General features: G+C 49.4%; 10 protein-coding genes across 10 annotated transcripts; 8 read left to right on the forward strand and 2 right to left on the reverse strand.

Moving 5' to 3' along the window:
* Positions 1-1115: 1115 nt before the first annotated feature.
* Positions 1116-4116, forward strand: F5891DRAFT_955156 (uncharacterized protein; the record flags this gene model as incomplete). The annotated part of the gene is made up of 7 exons (XM_041375301.1): positions 1116-1271; positions 1327-1612; positions 1659-2050; positions 2104-3259; positions 3345-3913; positions 3966-4013; positions 4066-4116. 7 exons carry the CDS (start codon positions 1116-1118, stop codon positions 4114-4116), a joined length of 2658 nt encoding a protein of 885 aa, XP_041224270.1.
* Positions 4117-4285: 169 nt separating this feature from the next.
* Positions 4286-7150, forward strand: F5891DRAFT_1041991 (Metallo-dependent phosphatase-like protein). The gene is made up of 12 exons (XM_041362084.1): positions 4286-4603; positions 4673-4886; positions 4935-4960; positions 5021-5119; positions 5169-5280; positions 5334-5479; positions 5536-5705; positions 5754-5831; positions 5888-6108; positions 6161-6365; positions 6421-6558; positions 6617-7150. Exons 1-12 carry the CDS (start codon positions 4469-4471, stop codon positions 6888-6890), a joined length of 1818 nt encoding a protein of 605 aa, XP_041224271.1. The 5' UTR covers positions 4286-4468; the 3' UTR covers positions 6891-7150.
* F5891DRAFT_955140 (BTB/POZ protein) lies at positions 7105-7624 on the reverse strand (the record flags this gene model as incomplete). Its single annotated transcript, XM_041375300.1, has 4 exons — positions 7105-7153; positions 7209-7337; positions 7390-7435; positions 7495-7624. Coding segments are annotated over 4 exons (354 nt in total), but the record flags the coding sequence as incomplete, so codon positions are not given.
* A 220-nt stretch (positions 7625-7844) lies between these two features.
* Positions 7845-8870, forward strand: F5891DRAFT_1164869 (ubiquitin-conjugating enzyme/RWD-like protein). The gene is made up of 6 exons (XM_041365373.1): positions 7845-7894; positions 7957-7968; positions 8057-8171; positions 8228-8323; positions 8381-8416; positions 8473-8870. Exons 1-6 carry the CDS (start codon positions 7880-7882, stop codon positions 8646-8648), a joined length of 450 nt encoding a protein of 149 aa, XP_041224273.1. The 5' UTR covers positions 7845-7879; the 3' UTR covers positions 8649-8870.
* F5891DRAFT_1042015 (uncharacterized protein) lies at positions 8854-11436 on the forward strand. Its single transcript, XM_041362085.1, has 4 exons — positions 8854-9158; positions 9233-9568; positions 9635-10682; positions 10759-11436. Exons 2-4 carry the CDS (start codon positions 9348-9350, stop codon positions 11083-11085), a joined length of 1596 nt encoding a protein of 531 aa, XP_041224274.1. The 5' UTR covers positions 8854-9158; positions 9233-9347; the 3' UTR covers positions 11086-11436.
* A 529-nt stretch (positions 11437-11965) lies between these two features.
* On the forward strand, positions 11966-13149 carry F5891DRAFT_446001 (uncharacterized protein). Its single transcript, XM_041371859.1, has 3 exons — positions 11966-12365; positions 12422-12811; positions 12878-13149. The coding sequence occupies exons 1-3, from the start codon at positions 12064-12066 to the stop codon at positions 12939-12941; spliced, it is 756 nt and encodes a 251-aa protein (XP_041224275.1). The 5' UTR covers positions 11966-12063; the 3' UTR covers positions 12942-13149.
* Positions 12875-13748, reverse strand: F5891DRAFT_1042022 (uncharacterized protein; the record flags this gene model as incomplete). Its single annotated transcript, XM_041362086.1, has 2 exons — positions 13174-13748; positions 12875-13128 (listed from the first exon to the last, which is right to left on the reverse strand). A coding segment is annotated over exon 1 (284 nt), but the record flags the coding sequence as incomplete, so codon positions are not given.
* On the forward strand, positions 13713-16402 carry F5891DRAFT_446102 (uncharacterized protein). Its single transcript, XM_041371860.1, has 6 exons — positions 13713-14668; positions 14731-14908; positions 14966-15336; positions 15398-15562; positions 15612-15895; positions 15943-16402. Exons 1-6 carry the CDS (start codon positions 13819-13821, stop codon positions 16192-16194), a joined length of 2100 nt encoding a protein of 699 aa, XP_041224277.1. The 5' UTR covers positions 13713-13818; the 3' UTR covers positions 16195-16402.
* A 1425-nt stretch (positions 16403-17827) lies between these two features.
* Positions 17828-18166, forward strand: F5891DRAFT_899795 (uncharacterized protein; the record flags this gene model as incomplete). Its single annotated transcript, XM_041373440.1, has 2 exons — positions 17828-17998; positions 18050-18166. Coding segments are annotated over 2 exons (288 nt in total), but the record flags the coding sequence as incomplete, so codon positions are not given.
* A 5612-nt stretch (positions 18167-23778) lies between these two features.
* F5891DRAFT_1236366 (uncharacterized protein) lies at positions 23779-24915 on the forward strand (the record flags this gene model as incomplete). Its single annotated transcript, XM_041369645.1, has 1 exon — positions 23779-24915. The coding sequence occupies exon 1, from the start codon at positions 24016-24018 to the stop codon at positions 24913-24915; it is 900 nt and encodes a 299-aa protein (XP_041224279.1). The 5' UTR covers positions 23779-24015.
* Between the last annotated feature and the right edge of the window lie 1596 nt (positions 24916-26511).

Consider the following 26511-nt stretch of genomic DNA (forward strand, 5'->3'; position numbering starts at 1 on the left):
CGCTGATCTCAACTATTTCTCCGTCCTCGGCATCCTCATCTGTGTGAGTGTCATCGTCGCCTGCGGCCGGTGCTTGTGGTTGCTTTGAGATAGCGAAATGTTCTAATGCAGCGGACACAAAATCTTGCCCTGTATCTGCTGTAGAGAAGGCGTAATTGAAAGCTGGGTTTGTGCGCCACCAGCCATGAAGCTCAGGCCACCAGGGAAATTTTTCGAGCTTTGTATCTAACAGAGATACGATTAAGACATGTGCAGTTCAACAGCGGCTAAAACTTACCAATCAACGACTTCATCGTTGGATCCTCTTGCAGCTCTGCATATGTCTTTCCGGCTCCTGACTGCTTGAGCTCCTTGTTGAACTCGTTATATTTTTTCTTGAGCCTAAAACATCTGATCAGTGATTCTAGTGGGAGGAGAAACAATGCAGGAACGGGATACATACGTGCCGAAACGAGTTGAAACTGGTTTGATAAATGCCTTTGGGTCCTCCTTGAAAAGTCGTTGGACCTCCGGATCCTCGTCATTCGAAAATACGGCTTGTGCGACCTGTGAATAAAAGGTATCTCTCGAAGTTCCGCTCTGTTTCTTCTTCCGACCTTGCTCCTTCGCATCCTTTGCAGAATCGGAGAACAGCTTGATCCGTGCATCTTCGTTTTCCTTGCACCAGGCAAGGAGACGTTCTGTACGAGCGCTACGAACCCCCTCCCAATGAATAGTGCATTTCTTCCCAGTGTCCGTACTGGCGGACACACCGGCTCGAACTCCACCACCTCGACCTCTCTGTCCAGAGCGTGACATGATTCAGGGCGTTTATTACGACAACGATTGGTGATCGGATTGAATCTTTGGCACCATCGACGCCAGTAATGACGATGTCGAGTGACAGGGCAGGGCGGAGTTTGAACATGCCGTACCGGCAACGCAAAATCTTGCTGTGAATTTTTTTCTACGTTCGACTTTGAGAACCGTTAATCCTATCTATACTCTTCGGACTTTGAATAAGCAGTAGCCCTAGGCCTACAGGACTTACTGGTCAACGTTTCAAACTCTGCAACCTGCTTTCCTGCATACACCCTTTTTTCAGTTTTGCTGCTCAGCTCATTGACTACCAAAACATGTTGGCTGCCTCTCGTGTTTCAGCCCTCGCTCCACAGGTCGCCAGATTTCAGGCTGTTCGGGTCGCTGGTCAACGCCAAGCTGCCCTTACCGCAGTCAGACGTCGCGGAAATGTGTCTGTCAGATCTATCCAGTCGGTAGCCCAGACTGATAGGGTACGTTGAAAGTTTGAATGCCCAACCTCGTTTCTTCATTGTACTATATACACAGGATACGATAACCAGACTTTTATACTCCATTGGAACCAAGCGAGAAGTCGAACGACACCTCCGCATATTCTCCTCTTCCTCCCACCCTTCTCAACCTGCCAAATTCGCTGTCATCAAAGTCGGAGGAGCTGTGTTGGATCAAATAGATGAACTAGCCCTCAGCTTGAGCTTCCTGTATCGTGTTGGTCTCTACCCCGTGGTACTTCACGGTGCAGGACCACAACTGAACGGTATCATCGAGTCTGAAGGCGTCATTCCGGATTATATTGATGGAATTCGTGTCACTGGTACGTTAGAGCCACTAGTTCTATTCTTAGGCTAATATCTTTTTAGATGCGAAAACCCTGCAGATCGCCCGCCGAGTCTTTCTCGAACAAAACCTAAAGCTTGTCGGTGCACTCGAACAGCTAGGCACTCGTGCACGCCCCATCACCTCTGGTGTATTCACTGCCGATTATCTCGACAAAGAAAAGTACAAGCTTGTCGGAAATATCACTCGCGTTGATAAGCGTCCTATCGAGGCCGCCATCAGGGCTGGTGCATTGCCTATTCTGACCAGCTTAGCCGAGACACCTGACGGCCAGATCCTCAATGTTAACGCTGATATTGCTGCCGGAGAACTTGCCAAGGAGCTCGAGCCCATGAAGATAGTGTTCCTGAACGAGAAAGGTGGCATGTTCCACGGCGTTACAGGTGAAAAGTTGGATGTCATTAATCTGGATGAGGTACATTTTATCTGGCATTACATTATCGCCAGCACACTAACTGCTATCTGTAGGAGTACGAACAGCTCATGAAGGAGCCGTGGGTCAAGTACGGTACCAAGCTCAAGCTGCGTGAATTCAAGGAGCTCCTTGACCACCTACCCCGCTCCTCGTCTGTTGCTGTTATTTCTGCCGATCATTTGCAGAGGGAGTTGTTCACCGACAGCGGTGCTGGTACCCTAATCCGCCGCGGTTACCGGCTCTTCAAACACAACAGCATCGAGAGTGTCGGCGCTGATCGTTTCCGCCAAGTCATTCACGATCGTGATCCAGAGGTGCAATCTGGCGTCTCAAGCGTCACTAGCGTCCTCAGCAGCCTCCAAAAGACGCCGTACACCATTTACGGCGATGAGCCCCTCGACGCGGTCGCCATTGTCACCCACCCTGAAGGTGAAGTGCCAATCATGACGAAGCTTCTCGCCTCTCGCAGCGGAGTCCTCAACAATGTAATTGATAACGTTTTTAACGCTATCAAGAAAGATCATCGCAAGCTCTTTTGGACTGCGAAGGTCGATGATGACAACCGCTCCTGGCACTTTGAGCGTGCTGATGGAAGCTTCACGCGTGCTGGCAAGAGCCTGTTCTGGTATGGCGTGCAGGATGTTGCTGAGGTGCAGAGGATTGTCAAGGACTTCGAGGCCAAATGCAGGCTCGAAAGGGCATACTTGCCTGTAGGACCGTCTGCTCCCCCTCAACAACCGTTCCCCGGTGCCACCAGGTCTTATTCTACCCTTGCCCGTCGTCAAGTCCCTTCCGGCTCTCGGGGGTATGCAACTGCTGTCACTCCGCAGCCCACATCTACTGAGCCAAAGCGCCTCGCCTTGATCGGAGCGCGCGGGTACACAGGACAGGCCCTCGCAACCCTTCTTTCCGGCCATCCCTATATCGATCTCACGCATGTCTCATCCCGACAGTTGGCAGGATACCCTTTGCAGGGATACACAAAGTCCTCGATCACTCACAGCAACTTATCTGTTGAGGACGTTGAGCGTATGGAAAAGAACGGAGAGGTTGATGCGTGGGTCATGGCACTCCCCAATGGCGTCTGCAAGCCATTTGTTGATGCGATTGACCGTGGCGCAAAGGTGCGCAGTTCCAGTGAACCAAGCGTCATTGTCGACCTGAGTGCGGACTACCGTTTTGAATCCGGGTGGAAATATGGCTTGCCTGGTGAGGCATCTGTGTAAATACCTTGTTGAGCTCCCAAATTTACCTGTATTTTTTTGCTTTCATTTTCTTTCCGCGATTCTTTCAGAGCTCTATGGGCGTGATGGCATCCGAAAGTCGAAGAGAATATCCAATCCTGGATGCTATGCCACCTCCACGCAACTGCTTATCGCGCCATTGCTGAAGTACGTAAAGCATGCATCCGGGCCTACAGTGTTTGGCATCTCAGGTTACAGCGGTGCTGGGACCGTTACAGGCACGAGCGACGCAGAGGGCAGGCCGACGACGGTGCCCAAGGTCACACCGGAGAGCCTCGCTGGCGGTTTCCGTCCGTACTCGCTCACAGACCACATCCACGAGCGCGAAGCAGGCCGTCACCTATCCAGTCTGCTCGCAGATCCCACCAACCCCATAAAAGTTGCCTTCATACCTTCTGTTGCACCTTGGTTCAGCGGTATCATTTCGACATTGTCCGTACCACTTAGTGAGAAAGTGACTGCACGGGATGTTAAGGACCTGTATGAAGAAAAGTATAGTGGAGAGAAGTTGATACACGTCAAAGCGGGCGTTCCAGGATTGTCAGACATCGAGAATAAGCATGGCTGGACTGTGGGAGGTTTCCAAGTCCACAGCGAGGGCGATCGAGCTGTTGTCGTGGTATGTTTGTCTTGTATGCTAGGACATGTCACATGTGGCTAACTGAATTTAGGGTGGCTTGGACAATCTTCTCAAGGGCGCCGCAACGCAGTGCTTGCAGGTGCGTTCCGCCAAGATGACTGCGGGGTGTCAGCAAACTGATTTCTTGACAGAATTTGAACCTTACTCTGGGTTACGACGAGTATGACGGGATACCCGTTTGATTGAAGGTATCGGCGGGGTTTGCGTCTTGTGCTTTCTCGGGCTTGTAGATCTAGTAGGAACTATGTAATATCAGTGGTTGAAATTCTTATGCCAGGGCCCAGAGTCCAGGTGTTCTATTTCTGCCGGGGTGCGGACTTATTAACCGATATCTTATCAGCTGCATCATTCGCCCAGACGACCAGCCCAGCGCAGAGCGCGCGACATTATCATGATTGAATATTGAGGGTTTGACTCTAGCAGCTGAAACGTTGACAGTTGGGCGTCTCGCCATAATTAGATCCGTTTTGTTTATGCTGTACTAACTCCACCTCTCACTACCGCAATCTTGGCGCATACATTCCTCCACAACCCATGGCCGGCAGTAATCAAGAGTACTTCCAGTCTGCCTTATATCAGATCCCTGAGCGGGATCCAGTCATTCCTGGAGGAACTCCCCAGTGGACCAACGCGCCCGGAGTCAGTTACAAAGATCGCCCAGTACCAAGCGTGAGTCAGTGTCCGAGGTCGAACCACGAACAGAATACAGAAAATTTGATCTTTCCATCCTTTTCACAGGTTCCACAACCTGTAGGATTCCATCCTACAGATGAGCAGCTTTTCATGCACAATGCGGCATACGGCGAACTGCTTCCCAATCCAGATTTTCTGAAGCACCATTTCTTCCACGAGGGTCGTCTGACTGAGGCCCAGGCTTTGTATATCATCCACCAGGCGACCTCGCTATTGACTCGAGAACCTAACCTTGTGAACGTAGAGAGTCCTGTGACAAGTGAGTTCGCCCTGGGCACGAGTGGGCGTGTGAGCTGAATGATTCAAGTATGCGGGGATATCCATGGGCAATACGTGCGTTATCCACGTTTCTCTTCTGCTCGCCTGCACTAACCAGTTTTGGGGTGGGGACAGTATGATTTGATGAAATTACTGGAGATCGGTGGAAATTTTTCTGATAATGCCTATCTGTTCCTCGGGGATTATGTTGATCGTGGAAATTTTGGAATCGAAGTGAGTATTTAGATCCTTTGCAGAAATCTACGTTCTGATCTTGGACTAGTGTTTGATTTATCTATATGCGCTCAAGCTCCAATACCCAAAGCACATCACACTACTACGAGGCAATCACGAATGCCGACATTTAACCGAATATTTCACTTTCAAACGAGAGTGTGAGCTCTTGTCCGGCGACCTGCGTCATACGATGCTTACGATGTGATCATAGGCCTCCATAAATATTCACCAGCAGTGTACGAGGCCTGTATAGCTTCATTCTGCGCTCTTCCAGTCTCAGCACTCGTAGATAACCGCTTTTTCTGCGTCCACGGGGGTCTTTCGCCAGAGTTGGTGACTTTGGAGGATGTGCGCAGGGTGTGTTTGATTCTGTGATCGACTCGAGTGCGTTCCGGACTCACCTTAGGACGTAGCTCGACCGGTTCCAGGAGCCTGGATCGAGTGGCTTATTGTGCGACCTGTTATGGTCCGATCCTGTGGTTAACTTTGGATATGAACACGAACATTCACAGCAGGGTCCGCCCCTGCCTCCTGGCACCACGTTTGAGCATAATGGGGTGCGAGGGTGTTCATACTTCTTCACGTAAGTGCTGCCCTGTGTGATCTTTTTCCTAGTCTGAATTAACTGAAGATACGAGGCGGCGTGCAAATTTTTGGAGCGCAATAACTTGCTGGGGATCGTGCGTGGGCATGAAGCTCAGGATGCAGGGTGAGTTGTTTGATTAGGGTATGCTGTATTGTTTTCTACTGAAATAATAATTCCAGATACCTGATGTATAGAAAGACACCGACGAAGAAGTTTCCCTCCGTCATTACAGTGTTTTCTGCGCCAAACTACCTGGATGTGTATCACAACCGCGGAGCAGTGATCAAGTACGCGAACAAGAACATCACTATCCGTCAGTACAACTCGAGTTCTCATCCATACTGGCTTCCCAATTTCATGGATGGATTCACGTGGAGCTTGCCTTTCGTTGGTGCTAAGAGTAAGTTGGAACAGACTCACAAATCAGGGTTCGTTTACGGTAGAGTTTACAGTCACGGAGATGTTGCTCGCGATCCTGGCAACGTGCAGCCCAGAAGAGCTAGAAGACACCGAAGTCTCCATCGAAGGGGGAGATGAAGCCAACAGGGCCGTTACGGACCTTGCCTTGCCACCTTCCGAAGTTGCAGCACGTAGGCAGGCGATTAAGAACAAGATTCTTGCGGTCGGAAAGATGCAACGGGTCTTCCAGCTTCTTCGGTCCGTGATTTCTGCAATTTGATTTAGTACGGAATACTCACTCGGCTGGCTGCAGCGAAGAGGCCGAGAACGCGTCAGAATTGGCTGCGGTTGCAGGAGAGGAGTCCATCGCTGGTCTGGGCCATGTCGGGTCAGATTTACTCACAGCGCAAGGGACACAAATGAGGCACTATATTCGCAACTTCGCCGACGCGTAAGTAATTGTCAATTCTCGCGTCGCGGACGTTTTCTCATCTGCTATATTCGCATAGTCGCCGCTCAGATCTACTGAATGAGCGTCTGCCGATATTCCAACCAACAGATTCGGTGACTGACTTCCCTGTGATACCAGCACCGAGTATGCGGCGCCGCGGCAGCAGCGACCTTGACGGGGTGAGTATGGAGGAATTGATCCGCCGGGCACTAGAGGAACCCGATGAAGACGGTCTTCAGGGTGGAACGGTCGAACGGATTGCTGAGCGTGTCGCGATTGGGAGGAAAGTAACAGGGAAACCAATGCCTTTGAAGAGATTTGAGACTGCGTGACGATCTATGGATGACATGATGATCTAGACTGCAATGCCCAAGGAGAATACCTCTGATTCCTGTTTCGACGCCCACACTGGTACATTACTTAACGAATGAAATGCAGCACAGATAGTTCGACCACAAATCAAGATTAATTAGTAGCCTACTCCAGACTACTTGAGATGAATGTCTGAAAGAGTTTATACTGAATGATGCTGGGCGTTAGTGAACCTTATATACAGGAATCAAACACACCTTCTAAATAATCAGCCGCAAGGAGCCTAATCGATGCAAGTTGATTCAGATCATAATGGAACAGGTAATGATATGACACACAATTCCAACGCCACCTCGGGCGGTATGCGCTCGGTGAATTCATTCACATCAACAACCTCCTTGGATCCAGGCCCCTCGTAGTAAGCCTTAAAGGACATATATTCACAGACCTTCTCGACTACCGCAGCGCTATTTAGGCTATTAGAGGACAAAGCAGGTTCCTAAACGGGTCGCTACCCACCGTTCGCTGATCGGACATGTGTTGGCAATTGCCTCCCTGAAACTACCTGTAGTGTGTAATAGTTCGGAAACCATAGCAAAGCTTCCAAAAGGAATGGGAGCTCACTATCCTCGCTAAGCATGTTTTTGAGGGTGCCACTGATCGCAGCGACACTTCGCTTCACGAGAAAGGAGTAGCCGTCTGAACTGGTGATTTTTACCCAGTCATCCCGCTTTTCAGCGCCTGCATCCTGGAATGCTGGAAATCAGCACAATTTTGTGATAGTCGAAACGTTGACACATCGTTTTACATTCATCTGAACATCGTTGGACATTATGAGCTCACCGTTGTGTGTGGCGAAGGCCGTGCTACGAGTTTCTTGAATTGGTATGATGTAAGGCGTGAGAATAAAATACCGTACATGGACTCTCAAGTGGGCCCGCTGTGCCAAGTGATCTCGTTTCCATCTCATTCATTGTCTACCACCGTGCACGACCCTTGAGCCCTAGATATGGCTCTTCCCAAGGCAGGTGTTCAACATTGTCTTTTGAAATAATATGTTCTGAATAGGATCTGGTACTTATCTAGCGGATCATCAAGGTGTGTGCAATCATGTCTACAGCATCTTCCCAGTAGTCAGCCATCCCTGACCATGCTTCTTTTATCTATTCTTCATTTCTTCGCATAGGAAACTGAGCGTCTCGTCGCAGACCCCGCGCCTGGAATCACTGCTGCGCCGCACGAGGACAACCTGCGTTACTTTGACGTAACGATTCAAGGGCCTGATGGCAGTCCCTTCCAACGTGAGCTGTCGAGATTATAGGTGATACATTGTCGGAATGCTGAAACGTTCGGTAAGAGGGCGTGTTTCACCTGGAATTATTCCTGCCAGAGGAATATCCCATGAGTCCCCCAAAGGTGCGATTTCTCACAAAGATATACCACCCAAACATCGGTGAGCTCTTAGATTACCATAGTGCCTGCGCAATCTAAATATGCTTCGCTACGGCAGATAAACTGGGTAGAATCTGTTTAGATATTTTGAAAGGTGCGTTCGGGTACCTCGTGATAGTCCCTACCGGTTTGAACGTCACTGCCTTGTAGACAAGTGGTCCCCTGCATTGCAAATTCGGACAGTCTTGTTGTCGATACAAGCTTTGCTGAGTGCGCCCAATCCCGATGACCCACTGGCTACCGATGTGGCCAAGCACTACAAGGAGGATGAGAAGGACGCACAAAGAGTGAGCAGGGAATGGACGGAGAAGTATGCATCCAAGTGATAATAAGGTGGAATATCTGGAAATTATGAGAGTCTGGAGGCAGGAGAGTTGTAAGCTGAGTATAGCAAAGCATGAACCCTGGCAGTTAATTTGTACATGAAGTGAGGACTCCAACCTTTGGCTTCTAATTCTGATTCGGCGTGGATGCGGGGTTTGTGCACCTAGATCAAATTAGACGTGGCCTCCAGGAAAGGGGACTTGATGTGGTCATCCCATTCATTCATATTTTCGTAAGTCGCTCGTAAGGGCAGCACAATTTGTATTTGTCCAACGAATGGTTTGGGCCGAAATTGGTGGTCTAGATCGCGAAGTCTCGGCTAAGTCTAGAGCCTGTGAATTCGGCACGATTGATCTGACACCTTTGGGCGTTTCTCAGACTAACTTCGCCATATTTACAGGCTTGATAGCACAGGCTTCAAGATCAACCACCAGCATAATCAGAGCCCTCCTCAAAGGCGGGTTCCTAGCCAAACGTGCGCTTTAAGTTCGCGGTTTCCGTGATACTCGTCTGTACGTTACAGCACCATACAAGGCTTCAGAATGCACGGTGCTGACCACCTGTCTTCTTGCCTCACTGCACCTAGAAATTTTTACTCCAAGTCACAAGGCTTCTAATCGCCTTGCGCACTCAACACGATTAGTCCAAATACCTTCCCCAATTTTTACACCGTGCATACGATATATCCCTCTCGTCCCGTCATGTCCATCTTGAACGCGGACATCACGCACATTCTCATCAACGATCTCTTGTCTAGCAATGGAGGTTCGCCATCTGCGCTGTTGACCCTTGCCAGCACATCTCGATTTTTCCGCGAATCGTGTCTCCCCTACCTCTTCTCTGAGGTGCGGTGGCCTCATAAATCCAAGGCTGAAGAATCTGGCCTTCGTTTCTTCCCTGAGGGCCTCTGGCCATATATCAGGTAAGCCTGTCGTTATCACTCCCCCCTCCCATAGCATCAAGGTTCATTATGATTTTCGGCGCCAAGGCACTTTCGGCTGGAATGGTTTGACGAATGGACAGAACCCACTCGCCTCAAGTGGGGAACACTGGACAAAGATGGTAATTATGTCCCTCACGATCTGGTCAAATTCAATTTGGCGATTGCAAAGATGCCCAAACTGTCGAAGGTGACACTGATTTGTCCCTTTGTCATACCCCGGTCCCTTTTTCAATCATTGGGTCTATCACGATCCCTCAGCGCTATCATATTCATCGACACGCCGCTTCAAATAGGCATAACATCTATCTCCCCCGTTACACTCAAGCAGATTTCCCTCACACCTGTTGGCCAGACGCTTCGGATCGGTGATGGACCGACAGAACCGAGATTTTCTGATATCACGTACTTCATACGTGACTGGAGGAGGAAGTATCGCTCGCAGGCCAGCTGGAGGCAAGTCCAAGAGATACAAGCCTCCATCGTATTTGTCAAGACGCACGCAGCACACATCACTCATCTCGAGCTGTCCGGTAGTCTATGCTCTTTTGGTGCTCTAGCCAGAATAGATTGGCCATTTCTGAAAACCTTTGCGCTCACCGGTAATGCACCGGTCACGGAGCCGTATGAGCCGCCAGCGCACGTGCAGCTTTTCAACGTGCTTGCACGTATGGATGCATTGCGGGATCTACGCTTACTCTTCGCGCAAAGCAAAGCGCAGGAGTTCCATGTCCTTGGGCGCGATGATCCTCCAGATCCAGCGCACACAGCAAAGCTCGCCACTCTTACTGATTTCGCCATATCAAACGCTTGCAAGCTTGGTGGGATTCTCAACCACATGTCATCTCTCCAACGACTCGCCATTCTCGCTATCGTGGACCTTCCTCGTTGGCCCATTGCACTTGGCCAAGCAGAAGTTGACCATGTGCTCGCAGATGTTGCTGCGAGCACCTGTGAACTCAATCATTTGCGCATTATCATCGAGGACAAGCTGACGCCCAACGTGTGTTGGTCCATCACCTCCAACTGCCCTCACCTTCAGACGCTAGAGATCGAGCGGTGTGGCTACCACGATGGTAAATCGGTATCAAGTTGGGTACGTTTCCTCCCTCAGGCCTGATCAAATATTGATGCTAAATATGGGCTGATTTTGGCATATGTGATCGCCGCAGCAAGAGTTTCTCGAAGCACTATCTCCTCTATCTGCTCTTCGAGACCTGCGCATCTGCATGCAATTCCCAGAATACGACGATGTCGACGAATTTGAGTCATGGCGCATAGTACGCAAAGACTGTGCCAAGTCCCTCGCGACAGGCCTCAAGCTGCTCGGCAAAGTCGGGTTTGAGTATAGGAAACGTGCAGGGACCCACCGTTATCAGGACGCGTGGCTAGACTTCGAGATCAATCGGAGCAAAGGAGGGGCTATCGAGCTGTGCCAGCTGCCAGCTATGTGGTACCCGTTCCCCGAGGTGTGGGAGTCATCGCGGTTGCCGTTTTGATTGAAGATGTGTTTATGGCATAACGGAGGGTACTGCTTTCTTGCAAGTATGCATGTGTTTTCTTTTCTCATGGGCAGTGTAATCTTACACGAAACGTCTCGATGGGGCTGAGCTCGTCCTGGCTAGGTTGTTTTGCGGCATATATGGTTTCTCACATTGGCATCGGTATCCACACACATAGTGTACATAGATATATTTGTATACACGTCTCTAGACTTGCTACTGAGAGAGATAGTTGTTACTGCATAGTGATGTATTCATCATCGATACTGCGTGCTAGAGATATTTGAATTCAGTGGCAGGGTCAGCCAAGGGTCAGGTTATAGTAATTGCAAGGTCCAGTTGTCAATCGGGTGGAATGGCAGCCATATTAATGTAACCGAGAGCCTAGCTCCCCCGGCGCCCCGGGCATGTGCCAATTTCATCGACATGTTCTCAAAGGTTCTGAGTACCTGGTGGTCTATAAGCAGCGTCGCCTATACAATAACCAAAAGTTGACTCCACATCAAGTCAAGCAGCGTGATAAAAGCCTTATGCCGTCCTTATGTTTTACGAAGTATCTTGAAAAAACCATGTCATTTGAGTTAGCATCTAGATTAGGAAAGTATCAAAACGAGCTGTGGCGTAGCATTCCCGAACAAGGCAGACTGGTCAGCTGCAGTACTGCGCAAATATTCGGAACCTTGCTTGTGAGCAAGTCCCGAGTCCGCGGTTTGAGTGTATTACGCCGACGTCCACGGCTGGTCGACTTTGGAATACTGATACTTGGCGGCGTCTTATGATAGAATGTTCGATGAACCTAGATGTCAGATAAAGGGAAAACTCCCCATTCGAGTGGATCTGCGTTTTGATTATTGAGTTCCGGAGAGCCTGGGTGGTTACGATAGAAATGATATCAGATAACGTAGGGAGCATGATAGGGTGGCTCAATTAATCTCGCACATCCACCAACCACTAATACGACCAAGTACACGTTGTATGAGTGCTTCGGAGGGCGGCAGCTGCTATACCATACCAATGACACCGTGGAATGCTTATCCCGTACGTGCCACAATCTACAGGCATAGCGATGTCATCGTGTATAATCGCTTGCTGGTTCAAAAGCCAGACAATGTCAACCATCGAACGCGCCTAAGATCACACCCCAGATCTTTTGACCCGCCCTGCATGAAGCTTATGATGATGTTCTTGTTACTTCATACCGCCATCATCATCTTGGCTGCACCTGCAGGCTCCGATACGGCACGTCGGGCATCTACTGCCGGGTCCTCTGTCATCATGTATGTCATCCCGCGTCCGTCGCGTATTCTTAAATTAACAGGGATTTGCTTTCCAGGACGCAGGGAACTTACCCGGATTCTTCATCTATAGGAAGCAATCGTAATTTTATAAATCTTGCCTCGGATACGCTGGCGTCTGGAAGCACGGCTTCTGTACTTGTGACCGCTGCAGGATCGGTAGCCAGCAGTAAGTCTGCCCTACTTGAATCATTGCGCAAGTTTCATGTCCGATGTCCAGTGATGACTGCGCCGACCGTGACCAGGCCCTTGCGGATTAGACCTAGTACAGCAACTAATGACCCGGAAATACCCAATACTTGCATACTCGGAACGTTCAACATCGACGAAACCTCTTTGAAAGTATACATGGTCGGGGTAATCCTAGCGGCGTCTTTTGCAGGCATGACCCTTATAATTGTCAGCCTGCTTACCTGTTCTATGGGCAGGTGAGTTGCACAGAATTGCGGACATAGAGGGTTATGCTGACGTGAGAATATCAAAAATTCACACAGTTCTTGCGCGCTGGGAACTCCTGTTTACAGGAGAATATTGTGTACTCATCGAGTTAAGGCGTAGCAGAGCTGCGCCTCTCTGCATGCGTGATGCTGCCAAGTTGACACGTCCTGGTGAAATGCAACAGCGGTGTGAACGTCATACACTATACACTATGTTGGTAAATTAATTTTACATTTTGAGATTACTATCGTACACACCCTGATCATAATATGCAACGAGCGACTCCACTTTGCCATCATATCTGGAGCTGCTTGAAGTTAGCCGTAATGGAAGACAATAATATGTTACTTACGAAGAGTGCAACACGCACAGCGGGTGACTATGCACTTAGTCACTGGGTTAATGACGATTTGTGGAGGTAAATTAATCACTGCAGGCGTTGCCAGCTGTGGCCTGTCGACATGTTGATACCGCACCGTGTTCTCTCCGAATCCTGTGCAGCAATACCACCAGGATGAAAGAAATCCCATATAGAACAATAAAATGCCCGCACTGTTGCCCAGAACTGCTTGGAGCCCAAAGTATGGTGACGCTGACGGTCACCTGCAACATCAGACATCTCGCCATCCACTTTATGCGGCTGAGGTGCCCAAAATAAAGCATTCCGAATGGAATGATGCGTACGGTAGGATGTGATAACGTTGCGCACATGTCGAACCAGAGCTATTCTAGTTCTAGCTCCTCGTTGCAATCATGGGAATTGCGTTGACAGAAACACGTATTATGCACTGGATCCTGCGATGAGCTCAGACCATTACTCGACGAAGAGCGATTCTGATGAAGAGACGATGATCGGAGAAAAGGGTTCAGTGTAATTGACTCAGCATGTATATGCCCGTTAAGGGTGGGACTTGTAATTACCATCACTACGTGACTAGGTACTAGGACCCCCTTTTCCTTTGTTCTTTCTTCTCAGTAGACCTTGTGGTCTGCATCCATGTCTTCAGAGTATCCCTCTCATCTCCACGTCTCTTTTGCACCAAATGCAACGTCGTTCAAGCGGACGTTCGAACAGTTTGGCTATGATTCGGGCTCTCCAATGACTAGCGCTCTTCAAGCCAGCGGGAGTGGCACAACAAACCATAGCGTCCCCACAGGCTCCAGTAGCAGCAGCGGCGGAAATGAAAGAAACAAGAGGGCAAGGAGTACGAGCAGCTCCTCTGTCAGTAATCGTTCTGCAGACTCTTCCAGGTCCTCCGAGTACAATTCCGCGCGATCGAGCGCCTCGCTGAGCGAGGGCTCTACTACCAACAACCACACCCTCTCTCTTGACCAGAACAGGAGATCCTCAGCTTATCCATCTCCCGCCACTGTTTCCACTCCGGGTACTTTGGTCTCACCAACGCCTGTGCCACCGAGCACTGAGACCGAACCTCAGGATGAGGACATGTCAGATAGCTCTGTTTTTTCCTTGGACATCCCACGCCCTGTACCTCCGCCAGAAGTAGTATCTTCTACTGCACATGATGCTCTTAGAAGCTCCATAGAACGCTTCAACGAATTTGATAGCCACATTGCAGTCCTCCGGCGTTCACACTCACGTACTCCGTCTTGGCACCCTACCGCATCTCCCGTTCTGTCCCCACGTGAATCGTCAAATGATACCACCGAAGCATTTGACAGCTGGGACTGGACTCATTTTGGAGCTTCACCGGGCTCATCACACACATCTGGGGAGGATCGCCGTGGTCAATATTTCACCGATGCAACTATTTCCATTGGGTCTGGGGGTACACACGCTGCGGCTCCCAGACAGGTTGACTCGTTATCTTTCCAAGCATCAGATGGTAGCTGTTCCTTTGATCTGTTACATACACATGAGCACTGATTACATACCACTCGCCGACAGGCTTATCATCACGTCCTGGCTATACTACCTCATCAAGTAACACCTCCAATTCTACACGTTCTTCCAACACCCCTCATCCTTCACACCGCCCATCTCCATCAATCTCTTCATCAACGAGGACGAACGCATCTATCCGAGAATCTGACGAGCTTCCCAACGGATCACTTACCTCCGTATCGTCAGTCCTGCAAACTGAAAGAAACAATACTGATACCTTAAATGGACCCGTCGGCAGGCAAGGTGTCCACCGTGGGTCAAGCTCTGGGCCATCAAATTTGTCATGGGCTGCTCTTGCCTCTTCCCGTCCTTCACCGCCCGTTGCGTCGTTGCCCGATGTAGTCGGCAGGCAAGGTGTTCATCGTGTACCAAGTTCTGGCTCATCCAATTTGACATGGGCTACTATTACTCCCTCCCGTTCTTCACCGCCAGTTGCGTCATTGCCAGACGTAACTATGCGTCCAGGACTCCTTGACAATACATTCGAGCCACCAAATTCAGATCTGGATACTAGGCCGCAGGCCGCAAGACGTACTACCCATTCAGATGCCGGCTGGAGATCCATGAGCTCTGCCCGTACGTCAGCAGGCACTTCTGCGTCATCCTCTGGTCGGTTCTCTCTCTCACACAGGTGATGATCATATTGATTAAAAGTTACAATTTGTTCCAGTGCTTGGAGATTCCATCTCTCACTTCTACGCTGTTGACGAGGAACGACACCGGGATGCCTCGAATCCAATCCAGGACCATAACCCATCGCCTTCCCGCTCGACTGACAGATACCAAGAGGCTGCTGTGCGCGCTAGATCAGTTATTGAACGCTCGCGTAACTTAGGTATGGTTTTTATGTTTAATTTTTCCCTGTTGTTTACAAATATTGCTAGCTCGCCCTCTCTCCGAGGCTTTTTCTTCGTTTTCCAGAGAACAGGCAATTGAAGATTCCGACGAAGCAGAGTTGTCATTTAACCGTTACTTAGCGGGTCTCGGTGGAGAGGACTCCATCGATCACGAGAGACGGCGCAGGGCGATGGTTCACAACCGTTACGATATCACCGGCGAAAATGATGAAGATGACGACGACCCCTCCCATTCAGATAGTGTGCATGAGATCATCCAAGGTCTTCATAATGCCCGCGGGCTACTGGAGCGTGGCGTGGAAACTGGTAAGGTACAGCGCATTGTCCCAAACTATACTCACTAATCTTTCTCAATCAGCTCGTTCATTGTCTGGGTCGCCTTCCCGACATGAGCCGCCAAATCCTCCTCCGGCTCGCTACCGCTTTCATTCCCGCTTGTATACCTCCGCTACAACACTGTCCAGCAACTCATTGGTGTCAGAAAGTGCTGCAGAGCATCGTCGTACCAACGCCAGGGCGCATCTTCGCACTCAATTGTCTGATTCACGTCCCAACTCCGACGAGCCTGCTCGAGACAATTCCGACATTTCAACTGCCGCTGCTCGTTTGAGGCGTCTAATAGCCAGCCAGGCAGACCCCTCAAACACATCTTCCCACCCTTTGGCGTCTGGTCGAACAAGCGATCTTCCTTCAAGACCGTTCGTATCAAACAGTTCTGGGTCATCTTCTCAGTTTCGACGAGGAGGTTTGAATGAGTGGGAGAGAGTCCGATTTCCAGAGATTTTATCCGAACACAGGCATCCCCAGACAAGAAGTGCGAATAACAGATCTCTGTCAAGGGACCGCAACCACATCTCTTCTGAAGACCCAGCTGACAGTATCTTTGACCCTGTTTTCGCCACGATCAACGCTATCCCGAGTTCAACAAACTCAGTGGAGGGAAACGCGCAGCCACCGTATGTTTATCGTCCGCCCACGCCACCTCTTCACACTTTGCGTACTGCTCGCTCGCGTTCTCCACCGCACATGTCTTCGGAACGACCACAGGTGCCCAGCGGTGACACACCTGCGAGATCTCATCCTTTCAGCAGCGTTAACTTGGATATGTTCCCGCCTGGAATATACCGCGATTCGTTGCGGCGATCGATACAAGCGAACCAAGGACGCGGTGATTTCCGTGCGTCAGAACCAGAGCCTGTACCTCCTGCTCATCAACTTTCCACTGCGTTTTCTTTCGGAAACTCAGATGAAGATAACGATAGCGATGACATGGATTCTTACTTGGGTATATCGGTGTGTCCCTAAACAAATCACGTGATGTATTTAGCACTGACATATTTGTGCAGCCAAGGCGTGGAAGGGAACGCACAGCAGCCTCGAGGTCAGTGTTTATGTATAACTCCCATCGAACCATTTGCTGAATGTTCCTTAATACTATAGTGCACGGTTTACATCGAGGCATATGATGCCAGAGCCTGCTGCTTCAGCAACATCCTTGGCTTTTGGCGTCGACTCTCACAACACATCCACGCAGGTCAATAGCGCCTTCACTGCTGCACGGGACCGCGTCCCTCCATTGAGAGGACAGTCGAGCGACGAACATCTTGCGAGGCATCGATTGAATGAAGCAGAGAGAGGTGTTCAAAGTCTGCCTATTGATCCATTCTGGTCTAGCAGTAGGCGTGACGCCTCTGCACACAACCCTGGCCCCCACCCTTCATGGGAGTCATTGATACAACCCCAGGATCGCGACTATGAAAGGATGAGAACCATGCGTGAAATGATGGAGCGATATGGCCCCAACAATGAACGATCTGACTTAGCCTCCCGGCGCAATGTTTCTCAGCCACACCAGGGGCCCTCCGGAAGACCTGGGAATGCTAATCGCCTCACATTACTTCCATGGCGGTCTCCACTGCTTCAAGGTTCATCTACTCCGACGAGCTCCGGATCATCATTCACCTCCGGTAGTTCCGCTACTATTACCCACAATCCATACCGAAACACTACAGATCGGCCTCGAGAACGGCAAGAAGCAGCCCCACCCGAAGAACGGACACCCATTCGCACCTTGAGGCAGCGGGCTGGCCTCACACGCGGAACGTCACGAGCAGAGGGTACTCGTATTAGATCGATGTTTCGGACGGTGGCAAGGAGAAATATGGGTGATTATATGGTGCGTGTGCTGTGTTGTGCTGTGCTTACTGGAATGTTCCTCATGCTTCTCTTTTCGGATAAAGCCGGATGAGTTATTTGACTCTTCGTATGAGGGATTGTTGTCGCTAGGCGAAACGCTTGGGGAAGTCAGGTCGAGAGCCACGCCTTCCGACGTCATTGCCTCGCTTCCAACGGGAACCTATCAAGCATGGGCTAAGGAAGACAGCGAGACACGGTGTCCGATATGTTTGGATGATGTACGTATATGTTAAATTCATCCAGTGACGCACCTTACCTTTCTTCTGCAGTATGGGCGCGACGATCCTGTCACAAAGCTCGTTGAATGTACCCATTGGTTGCATAAAGCTTGTTTGGAGGTATACTTGGTTTCTTTTGTCTTTTTCTTTCGCTCGCTGACGAGTTACCCTTCCAGCAATGGCTCAAGACAGCGAATACTTGCCCTGTATGTCGCAAAAAGGTCAAGAATTCTCCAAAATGCCCATATAAGGCAAGCATAATGACAAGTGCGGGGGCTGGTGGGTCAGGGTCAAGAGAACCTGAAGTGGGAGCAAGTGCAAGTGGCAATCACGGCCGGACATCGAGCTCAGACTCTTCCTCTGGGGTTGTTGCCATGCGTCTGAGTGAATTAATCAATCGCGCTCGCCGAGGGTCTAATGCCCAATCAGGGAGTGGTACCCAACCACAATCATTGTCACGTGCCCAAACGATTGTTGGTACTCCTACAGAGCCGGCGACAAGATTTAATGGTGGTGGAACTCATTTCCATCACCATCATCACCACTATCTCCACATCCACCCGCCACGTCCAGAGCAATCACAGGGTTCACAGTTCCTAGATCCTTATCATCAACCTCCCAGCTCAACTGCCAGTGCAGCCCAGAGCAGTACGGGCCCCCGCACTTTCCCATCCATCCAGAACGTCAGCGGACCTCGTCCTAATGTGTCAAATCGCCCAGCACTTTCGCGCCCGACTTCCTGGTTTGGCTTGACAAATCGAGCCACTCGTCGAGTGCCTGAAACAATGCAGGATAGCGGCCCACATTTCTCATCTTCTCCAATGGAAGTCGATTATGAAATCGGAAGAACAGGTTTCATAGGTGCAACTTCTGGCTTCCATGAACCTGTGCCAGCTCCACGGAGCGCCTTCGGAGCGCCTCCATCATCGAGCGTCATGTCTAGCGCAGTTTTTCCTCAAACCGCAGGCTCATTGTCGTCGTCATCGTCATCGTCGTCGTCGTCGTCGTCATCATCTACATCTACCACATCTAACTTACTAGACTCATACTCCCTGGCGACAGGTGAGTTGCAATCTTTCCATGGTACAACACGGACCAACGTGGCCTCATTGGGAAACCAACCTCACGGAACCGCGCATCCCAACAATGCAGCTGCACAGCACTTTGGATCTTTCAACATGGATAGCGGACCAGATTCAAGAAGCAATTCGACTCGCAGTGGCTATGCGAGGCCGGGAGGACCTGGGACATCTGGTCCTCCTCCATGGTGGCGGTGAGCTGTGTCGTCATATATGCCTTTTACCTTCAATGGTCTCCTACATATAATATCTATTTTTGGTCAGGCTATAGCATCGCATCACAACTTATATGGTTTGCACTGTACACATGGAATCATGGATGCATGTACATTCTCGCTTCTGCGCTACACGTACCTGTAAATCAACCAAATCAAATCCAAGTATATCTAGTCTTAGGTGTTAGTGAATTAGAGGTGTAGCTCATTGTAAAATATGCTCGGATATCATGTTTCTGATTCCTTTTCTCGAGCTCGTGCTCAAACTGAGGTAGTGCCAAGGCTCTCTCCCTTAGGCTAGCTAAACCCTTGAGATGCTAACATATGTGCAGTTGACTTCATGATCTCTAGTCTCGACGGACCGTACTTTTCGAGGGCCAAGGATTGGGCTGCAAGTAGGCTCATCACAATGTTGCTAAAACGGAGTTGTGAACAGAGATTTGAGAATAATCATGAGTCAATCAAAAAACGAACATGCGACAATTGACACGTGACGCTTTGTCATCAAGCGACGTTCAAACTCCGACTGAAGCCAGCCGCCCCTGACTGGCCCAAGATTTTGTTTAAGTAGAATAATCCTAGAGTCGGTCAAATTCCTGACTTATCACGGATTCCATGCTAAATGGCGTTACAAAACACCTAGTGTCGTGGGCAGAAAGGAATTGGCAGAATGGCAGATGGCAGAACGGCAGAATGGCAATTGGCAGAATGGCAAAAGTCGGCAAAATGTATTGTGAGCGTTTTTAGCTCTTTTCAACTATGTTTGTACTATGGCAAAAATGGTTTTGAGTACTACACTAAGCTATACTCATGAGTCAAAAGTGCATCAATATCATACCCTGATGCACTCTCTGAGCTTTGATCGAGTACATTGATCTCTTCAACAAAGCCAGTTGGCACCGTGGATACCTTCTGCCCCATCATTTTCTGACAGTTGGTCAATCCTGGTGATCAGAGTCTGCTGCAAGGGGAGGAATCCATGCAAACGACCTTTGAGTCGACTTGGAAGTTGCAGAAGCAATAGATCCGGGGATAGAATTGATAGAATTCAGCCTTGATTGCATTTTTTGTAGTGAGCCACACTGCACAAGCATGCCCGATGATCATATTTTTCAGTCAATTAGATGGATGCTGTTGTGCCGAGCAGCAGTTGCATGTGAAAAAGTAGTGATTTGAGTTGTTTTTGACCAAATTTTGACTTTCTCCCCAGTAACTACTAACAAAGTGGTTGAACACAATTTTTTGGACAGAATGGCCCTTGGGCTTCTAGGCCACATGTCATATTTTTATTGTTTTTTAGTAGGAACAAATACTAGTTCAGCGTATTTCTGCCAACAACACTAAAAACACCCGCGATAATAGTCCTTTGAACACAGTTGCTCGGTAGGCCGTCAGTGCGTTCTTGCCGTAACAGTGATGGACAGCCTCTTGTCCTAGGCGTCTATGGAAATGAGACAGGTTCCTGGTTGACGCATAAAACGCACCTCGGCAGAAAGACACCCACAACCCCTTCGACCGTGCCCGACGTTATTGACCTCCAATAAAATGTCGGAGCTCATTCCATTCACTACACTCCTGCGAGAGTTCAAAGGTCATGAAGAACTCGTGACGGCAGTGGCAGTTTTCCCTGATAAATGGCGAATGGTCACGGGATCGTACGACAAAGCGCTTCGTCTGTGGGACTTGAAGACAGGTGCTGTGTTGAAGAAGATGGAGGGGCATCACAGTGAGGTGTGGAGATTGGCAATATCAGGAGATGGGCAATTGATAGCAAGCGGTGATCTTAACGGCGAGGTCATCGTGTGGCGCAGAGAAACCGGCGAATCACTCACCAAAATCAAAGCCCACTCCAAATTTATTTACTCGCTGGATTTTTCTCCCGATGGAACTGTGCTGGCCACTAGTGTATATGACGATAGAACGATGAAACTGTGGAACACCAAAACTTGGGAGCAACAAGAAGACCCAATTGAGTGTAATGGTTATGTTTTCTGCCTTCGATATTCGCCCTCTGGAGAACTTCTTGCCGTCGCAACAAAAGACAATATTCAAATTTATAATACAGGCACAAGAGAATGCGTCTCATCCTTTGAGGCTCACATATACAATTTGTTGCTCGGATGGACGCTCGATGGCACTCGCTTTCTCACAGGTGGCAGTATACTCGATCTTACCCTACGCGAATGGGATACAACAACCTGGGAGCAGGTCGGCGATCCCTGGACCGGTCACACCGACACTATTAGTGCCATTGCCGTTAATCCTGCTGGCACACTCGTCGCATCTGCATCTTATGACAATCATATCTGTCTCCGGCGGCTCTCAGATCAACGAACTATTGCTACCTTCAAGCACTCATCTACGCCGTTCTGCGTCACTTTCTCCATGGACGGCAACCGCATCCTCAGCGGAGGTAAAGATAAGATGATCTCGGAGTGGGCAGTACCTCAGGGTATTCATCCGAAGGCAGGTTTCCATTCTTGACTCATATACCACACAATTTGAGCATGTTTTGTGCAGATCCTAGCCATCACGAGAGCTCGTGATGCATGCATAGATGGGCACTTGTCTACTGCCGAAGAACTACTCACGCAAGATATCAACACCGATGACAACAACCATTGTTCCTATGCCCATCGCTCATTCGTGATGGCTCGACAACACAACTGGGACCGCGCCCTTCAGGATGCAATCAAAGTGAGTTATACGCACTGATCATCGCCCAATTATAAAAGGCTTACTCGACGACGACAAAGTCCATCATCATTCAGCCCTCACTGACAGGCTACATCACCAAAGGTATTGCGCTCTGCGGAAAAGGCCGCGTCCCGGATGCAAGGGTAGCGTTTGATGTTGCATCAATGTACACGGACCAAGATTCGCAAATCATCCATTCCCTGCTCTTGATCAAAGTATGCTCCATTTGCTCCACATATTGCCCTCCGCTTCATCGCGCATTTCAGGCCATCGCCCTCTTCAATGCAGATCAACATAACGAGGCAAACCTGCTCCTCGAAGAACTCGCTGTCGGCTGCCCGAATGCCGATGCTCTCGGATGTTGTGTCGTGCAAGTAAGTATCATCTACACTTGGTCATCAACACTAAGCTTTGCAACTCGCGCATCAGGCATATTTGCGTGTTGAACTCGGAATCAAGGCCTTGGATGGTGCACGTTATGAAGAAGCTGCTGACCATTTTACCGCCGTTCCGAACCCCGGCGCTCTCTCATGGATTTCACCCATTCATTTTATGTATGAGGACCTGGTAGTAGTACGTGATCGCACACCCGAAATCCTTTTCATAACTGAGTCCCTTGTCCAGCTCTTCGGCTGGGATCTCAAATCGTTACAGCTCACTACACACCAGAAAATTTGTCAGGCATTCCTTCTGGCAGGTAAATCTCAAGATGCTGTCAGATCATACCGATACATGATGGACAGTATTGATGAAACAACGAAGGCCAGCTGCGTTGAATGGTCCAACGGCAAGTCTGGAGTTCGTGATGTCGCGCAGATTACAATCCTCACTCCCATTTCACCCAGCTTTCACGGAAAAATGCATCGGGCCCTTTCTTACCGGCGGGGATGCTGCCCTCGCCGCAAGCGATTATGACAGGGCTATTGACCTTTACTCGGCAGTGATCGACTTGAACCCTGCGTCTGATGACGTCTTTGTAAAGCGTAGCAAGGCAAGGTTGGGAAAAATGCTATGGACGGAAGCACTTCTCGATGCGCAGAGGGTGCGATGGCAGTTATTTATTTTTTCACTTATACTCATTGTGGTGATCCACAGGTCATCCTACTCAACCCTTTGTCTCATATTGGATACAAGTTGGAGCATGCAGCGTTTCATGGCGCGCAACGTTATGGTGAAGCTATTGTGACCTTCATAACGATGTTCTCAAAATTGGATGATGTTCCTGACACTGAGACACGAAGTAAGGCTCAGAGGACTCGTGTGTCAACATGATTTGATTGTCTCTGCAGAGTTGCGCCAGCAGTACCTTAGTCCATCCGAGGTGGATCGTGCCATTCGAAAAGTCATTGATGCTCAACTTGACAATTCTCCACTGCGTGTAATCGACACTGCCACCGGTCTTTTATGCGATCGAGGGATGCAGATACGCACCTTTAAAACGAGCGTACAGTACAAGGAGCTTGTATCATCAACAATCACACATCGAGATATCCAAATGAAGCGCGTCGAAGAAGTGGTGATGACATATTTCCAATATGTCATGCTGTCGCATAGGTGGGAAGGCGAGGAGCCGCTGCTGCAAGATATTCAGGGCAAGGACATCTATAAGTTGGATCCAGTGGGAGGCATCAAGAAGTTGCAGTCCTTCTGCAAAACTGCTCGTGATTTGGGGTATCGCTGGGCATGGAGCGACACGTGCTGTATTGACAAGAGCATCGATGTTGAGCTCCAAGCATCGGTCAAGTCCATGTTCTCCTGGTATCACCACTCCGCGCTCACAGTCGTATACCTCTTGGATGTTCCGCCTTTGTCAAAGCCCGGCGCACTGGGAAAGAGCGCTTGGAACACCCGTGGATGGACGGTCCAAGAATTCCTTGCTCCCAAAGTCATTCTCTTCTATCAGAATGATTGGACTCCTTATCTCGACGATCGCACTCCCAATCACAAGAATTCCATCGCGATCATGCAGGAGTTGGAGGATGCGACGGGGATAGACTGACGAGCAGTCGTGGCTTTCCGTCCCGGGATGAGAAACGCCCGAGAGAAACTTCAGTGGGCGTCGACGCGTACTACCACGTTGCAAGAAGATATAGCATACTCGTTATTCGGGGTCTTTGGCGTCCGCCTGCATGTTGATTATAGCGAGAAGAAGCAGAACGCGCTCGGGCGACTCCTGCAAGAAATCATATCTCAGTCCGGTGATATTACTGCGCTGGACTGGGTTGGAAAGTCATCAGAGTTCAATAGCTGTCTACCAGCCAACATCACTTCATACGAAGCTCCACCATGCACGCTGCCATCTCCATCCGAAGATGAGATTCAGGCATCGGTCTCCTCGCTGCGCAGTGTTGTGGATCTACAGTCGGCTTCGCAATTATATCAGACACTTGACTACCAGAGCGCTCCCCGTTTTGCGCATCGCCGGTTGCATCTGCCTTGCATTGTATTCCCGGTCACAGAAGCCAGGCGGAGGTCTGGTTATGACCAGAATACATATACTTATGAAATCAAGTCAGAAGGGCTTCGCAACCTGCATATCACCACAGAAGACAGGTTCACGCCTTTCTCGCCGGCAAGGCCGCCGCCCGTCTGGCAGACGGTATTGCTCGTTCGTCCATGGAGTCGTCATCTCCTCGGGCTGCATGACAATGCAGACGATACGCAGAGCGTGGACAATTGGTCCGTGTCCGAATTTTCGTTGCACGATTCATCCGCTGCACAAACTGGGCCTATTCATTCGGATTCTGACTCGCGAGCATTGCGATTGATCGTCAATCTTGGACAGCTGTTTAGTGCATTTTTGCTAGCGCGGCAGCGCGACGGAGAATTCAAGAGGATCGCATCCGAACATGATATCATTGCACAAGTTAAAGACATAGCTTCTATTAGCTACTTGACGGACATCAGGACACTAGAGGTACTTTAGCTGTTGTATTCATGGATCCTTTCCAGCTTCACACTGTTCCGGGAGAACATTTTTTTGTCACGCACATGTCCGAGTGAACTAGTCTCACTAATGATAAAATTTCCAAACGTCTACCATGTGTGAGCCAGGTGCCATGACACTGGGACGGGCCAAATGCAGCGCAACTAGCTGGTTGCGTCAAATCAGCTGGAGTCCGCTAATGTGGTCCATTGTTTTCTTGGTTTAAACTGCAAAGCGATACCTCGTTCAAGTTCGTGGCACTTGTGCGCTGGGTCACCGACAGGGATCGTAATGTCATAACGATACCAGCTCAAAACATTGAATATTAGAAGTGGAACGCACTCGTCCAGAACGAAGCCAGACAAAGCCATTGTATGAAGACTCTCACCTTTGGATGCTAAGATCAACCTCTCAAACCAGTCTTTTCGATGGGTTCCATAGAAATGCAGACGTTGATATTCAATCTTTGTACTCCCAAACCACTGCTCAGTGCTTTTCGAAGAGCCCTTCATGAGACGTATAGGAGGAGACATGTTCGTGGACCAAGAATGTATCTCGCACGGAACGTACATAGTGTTCTCAACCGGTGATCTTCACAACAATGTTGATTTCTATTCGACACCCAAGGAGTTCGACCCAGAACACTGAGTCTCAGTAGATACAATTCAAGAGGGACAACGACATGGACTCCCCACATGTTCTTGAGATGGGGTGCCCGTCATCATGCTGTCATTGTGTTGGCCGATACAGAGAGTACCAGAACACCTAGAAGATGTACTGTTCAAGATGTGTCCGTTCGAGCTAGCTGAACGGTCATTAATATTGTCCGACCTGGCGGCGATAGTGGTGGAACTCATTTCCATTATCATTATCACCACTACTTATAGTAAGGCCGTAACTTTAGCTGGCCTTGTATAATCACCTAAATATAAGTCAGGGAGCCACACGACCGACGAGTACATATTCTTCTTATACAATTATAAGACTAGATTCTCCCAGGGGGAGCACATGAATCCTTACTTGCTGTGTTCTATAAAAAAAATCAGTAGGCTAGGTTGCTGTAAACTCATCATGTCTTCGCAGACCGCTGGAAGGAAAACGCTTCCTGTGACTGTATCCAGTACACAAGCAGGCCTCGGGATTGCAAGTGTAGTGACACCTCGTTCAGGGTCGTGATACCTGTGCCGTGGACCGTGATCACCAATGCGAATTCTGATTTCAGCAGAGCCTAAGTGATATTCCAAATGCCAGCTCATATCATTGATTTAGAAGTGGAAGGTATTCGTCCAAAGAAAGATAGAAAGATACTTAAGGTCCCTCCGAAGTCCACCTTAGCCGTGCCCAACACCATCAACCATCAGAAAAATGTTGGAGCTCACTCAAATCACCACACCCCTGCGAGAGTTCAAAGGTCATAGAGAGTGCATAATGGCCGCAGTCGCAGTGCTCCCTGATAAACGACGCATGGTTACAGGCTCATGCGACAAGACGCTTCGATTATGGGACTTGGAGACAAGCGTCGTGTTGAAGAATATGGAAGGGCATCGCAGTGACGTGCAGGTATTGACTGTATCACGAGATGGGCAATTGATAGCA

This window comes from Suillus fuscotomentosus (genome assembly GCF_016647785.1).
Source record: "Suillus fuscotomentosus strain FC203 chromosome Unknown F5891scaffold_37, whole genome shotgun sequence".
In the NCBI taxonomy this organism is placed as follows: domain Eukaryota; kingdom Fungi; phylum Basidiomycota; class Agaricomycetes; order Boletales; family Suillaceae; genus Suillus; species Suillus fuscotomentosus.

Excerpts from the sequence above, each read along its gene's own strand:
- F5891DRAFT_446001 (XM_041371859.1), top strand. The coding sequence starts at position 12,064 with ATGAGTGCTTCGGAGGGCGGCAGCTGCTATACCATACCAATGACACCG. Across the intron at positions 12,366-12,421 it reads GCCGGGTCCTCTGTCATCAT|GACGCAGGGAACTTACCCGG; the intron begins GTATGTCATCCC and ends TTTGCTTTCCAG. Across the intron at positions 12,812-12,877 it reads CTTACCTGTTCTATGGGCAG|TTCTTGCGCGCTGGGAACTC; the intron begins GTGAGTTGCACA and ends AAATTCACACAG.
- F5891DRAFT_1164869 (XM_041365373.1), top strand. Across the intron at positions 8,172-8,227 it reads TGATGGCAGTCCCTTCCAAC|AGGGCGTGTTTCACCTGGAA; the intron begins GTGAGCTGTCGA and ends ACGTTCGGTAAG. Across the intron at positions 8,417-8,472 it reads CTGTTTAGATATTTTGAAAG|ACAAGTGGTCCCCTGCATTG; the intron begins GTGCGTTCGGGT and ends ACTGCCTTGTAG.
- F5891DRAFT_1042015 (XM_041362085.1), top strand. The coding sequence starts at position 9,348 with ATGTCCATCTTGAACGCGGACATCACGCACATTCTCATCAACGATCTC. Across the intron at positions 9,569-9,634 it reads GGCCTCTGGCCATATATCAG|GCACTTTCGGCTGGAATGGT; the intron begins GTAAGCCTGTCG and ends TTCGGCGCCAAG. Across the intron at positions 10,683-10,758 it reads GTAAATCGGTATCAAGTTGG|CAAGAGTTTCTCGAAGCACT; the intron begins GTACGTTTCCTC and ends TGATCGCCGCAG.
- F5891DRAFT_1041991 (XM_041362084.1), top strand. The coding sequence starts at position 4,469 with ATGGCCGGCAGTAATCAAGAGTACTTCCAGTCTGCCTTATATCAGATC. Across the intron at positions 4,604-4,672 it reads AAGATCGCCCAGTACCAAGC|GTTCCACAACCTGTAGGATT; the intron begins GTGAGTCAGTGT and ends TCCTTTTCACAG. Across the intron at positions 5,120-5,168 it reads GTGGAAATTTTGGAATCGAA|TGTTTGATTTATCTATATGC; the intron begins GTGAGTATTTAG and ends ATCTTGGACTAG.
- F5891DRAFT_446102 (XM_041371860.1), top strand. The coding sequence starts at position 13,819 with ATGTCTTCAGAGTATCCCTCTCATCTCCACGTCTCTTTTGCACCAAAT. Across the intron at positions 14,669-14,730 it reads ATCTTTCCAAGCATCAGATG|GCTTATCATCACGTCCTGGC; the intron begins GTAGCTGTTCCT and ends ACTCGCCGACAG. Across the intron at positions 15,563-15,611 it reads TGAACGCTCGCGTAACTTAG|CTCGCCCTCTCTCCGAGGCT; the intron begins GTATGGTTTTTA and ends AAATATTGCTAG.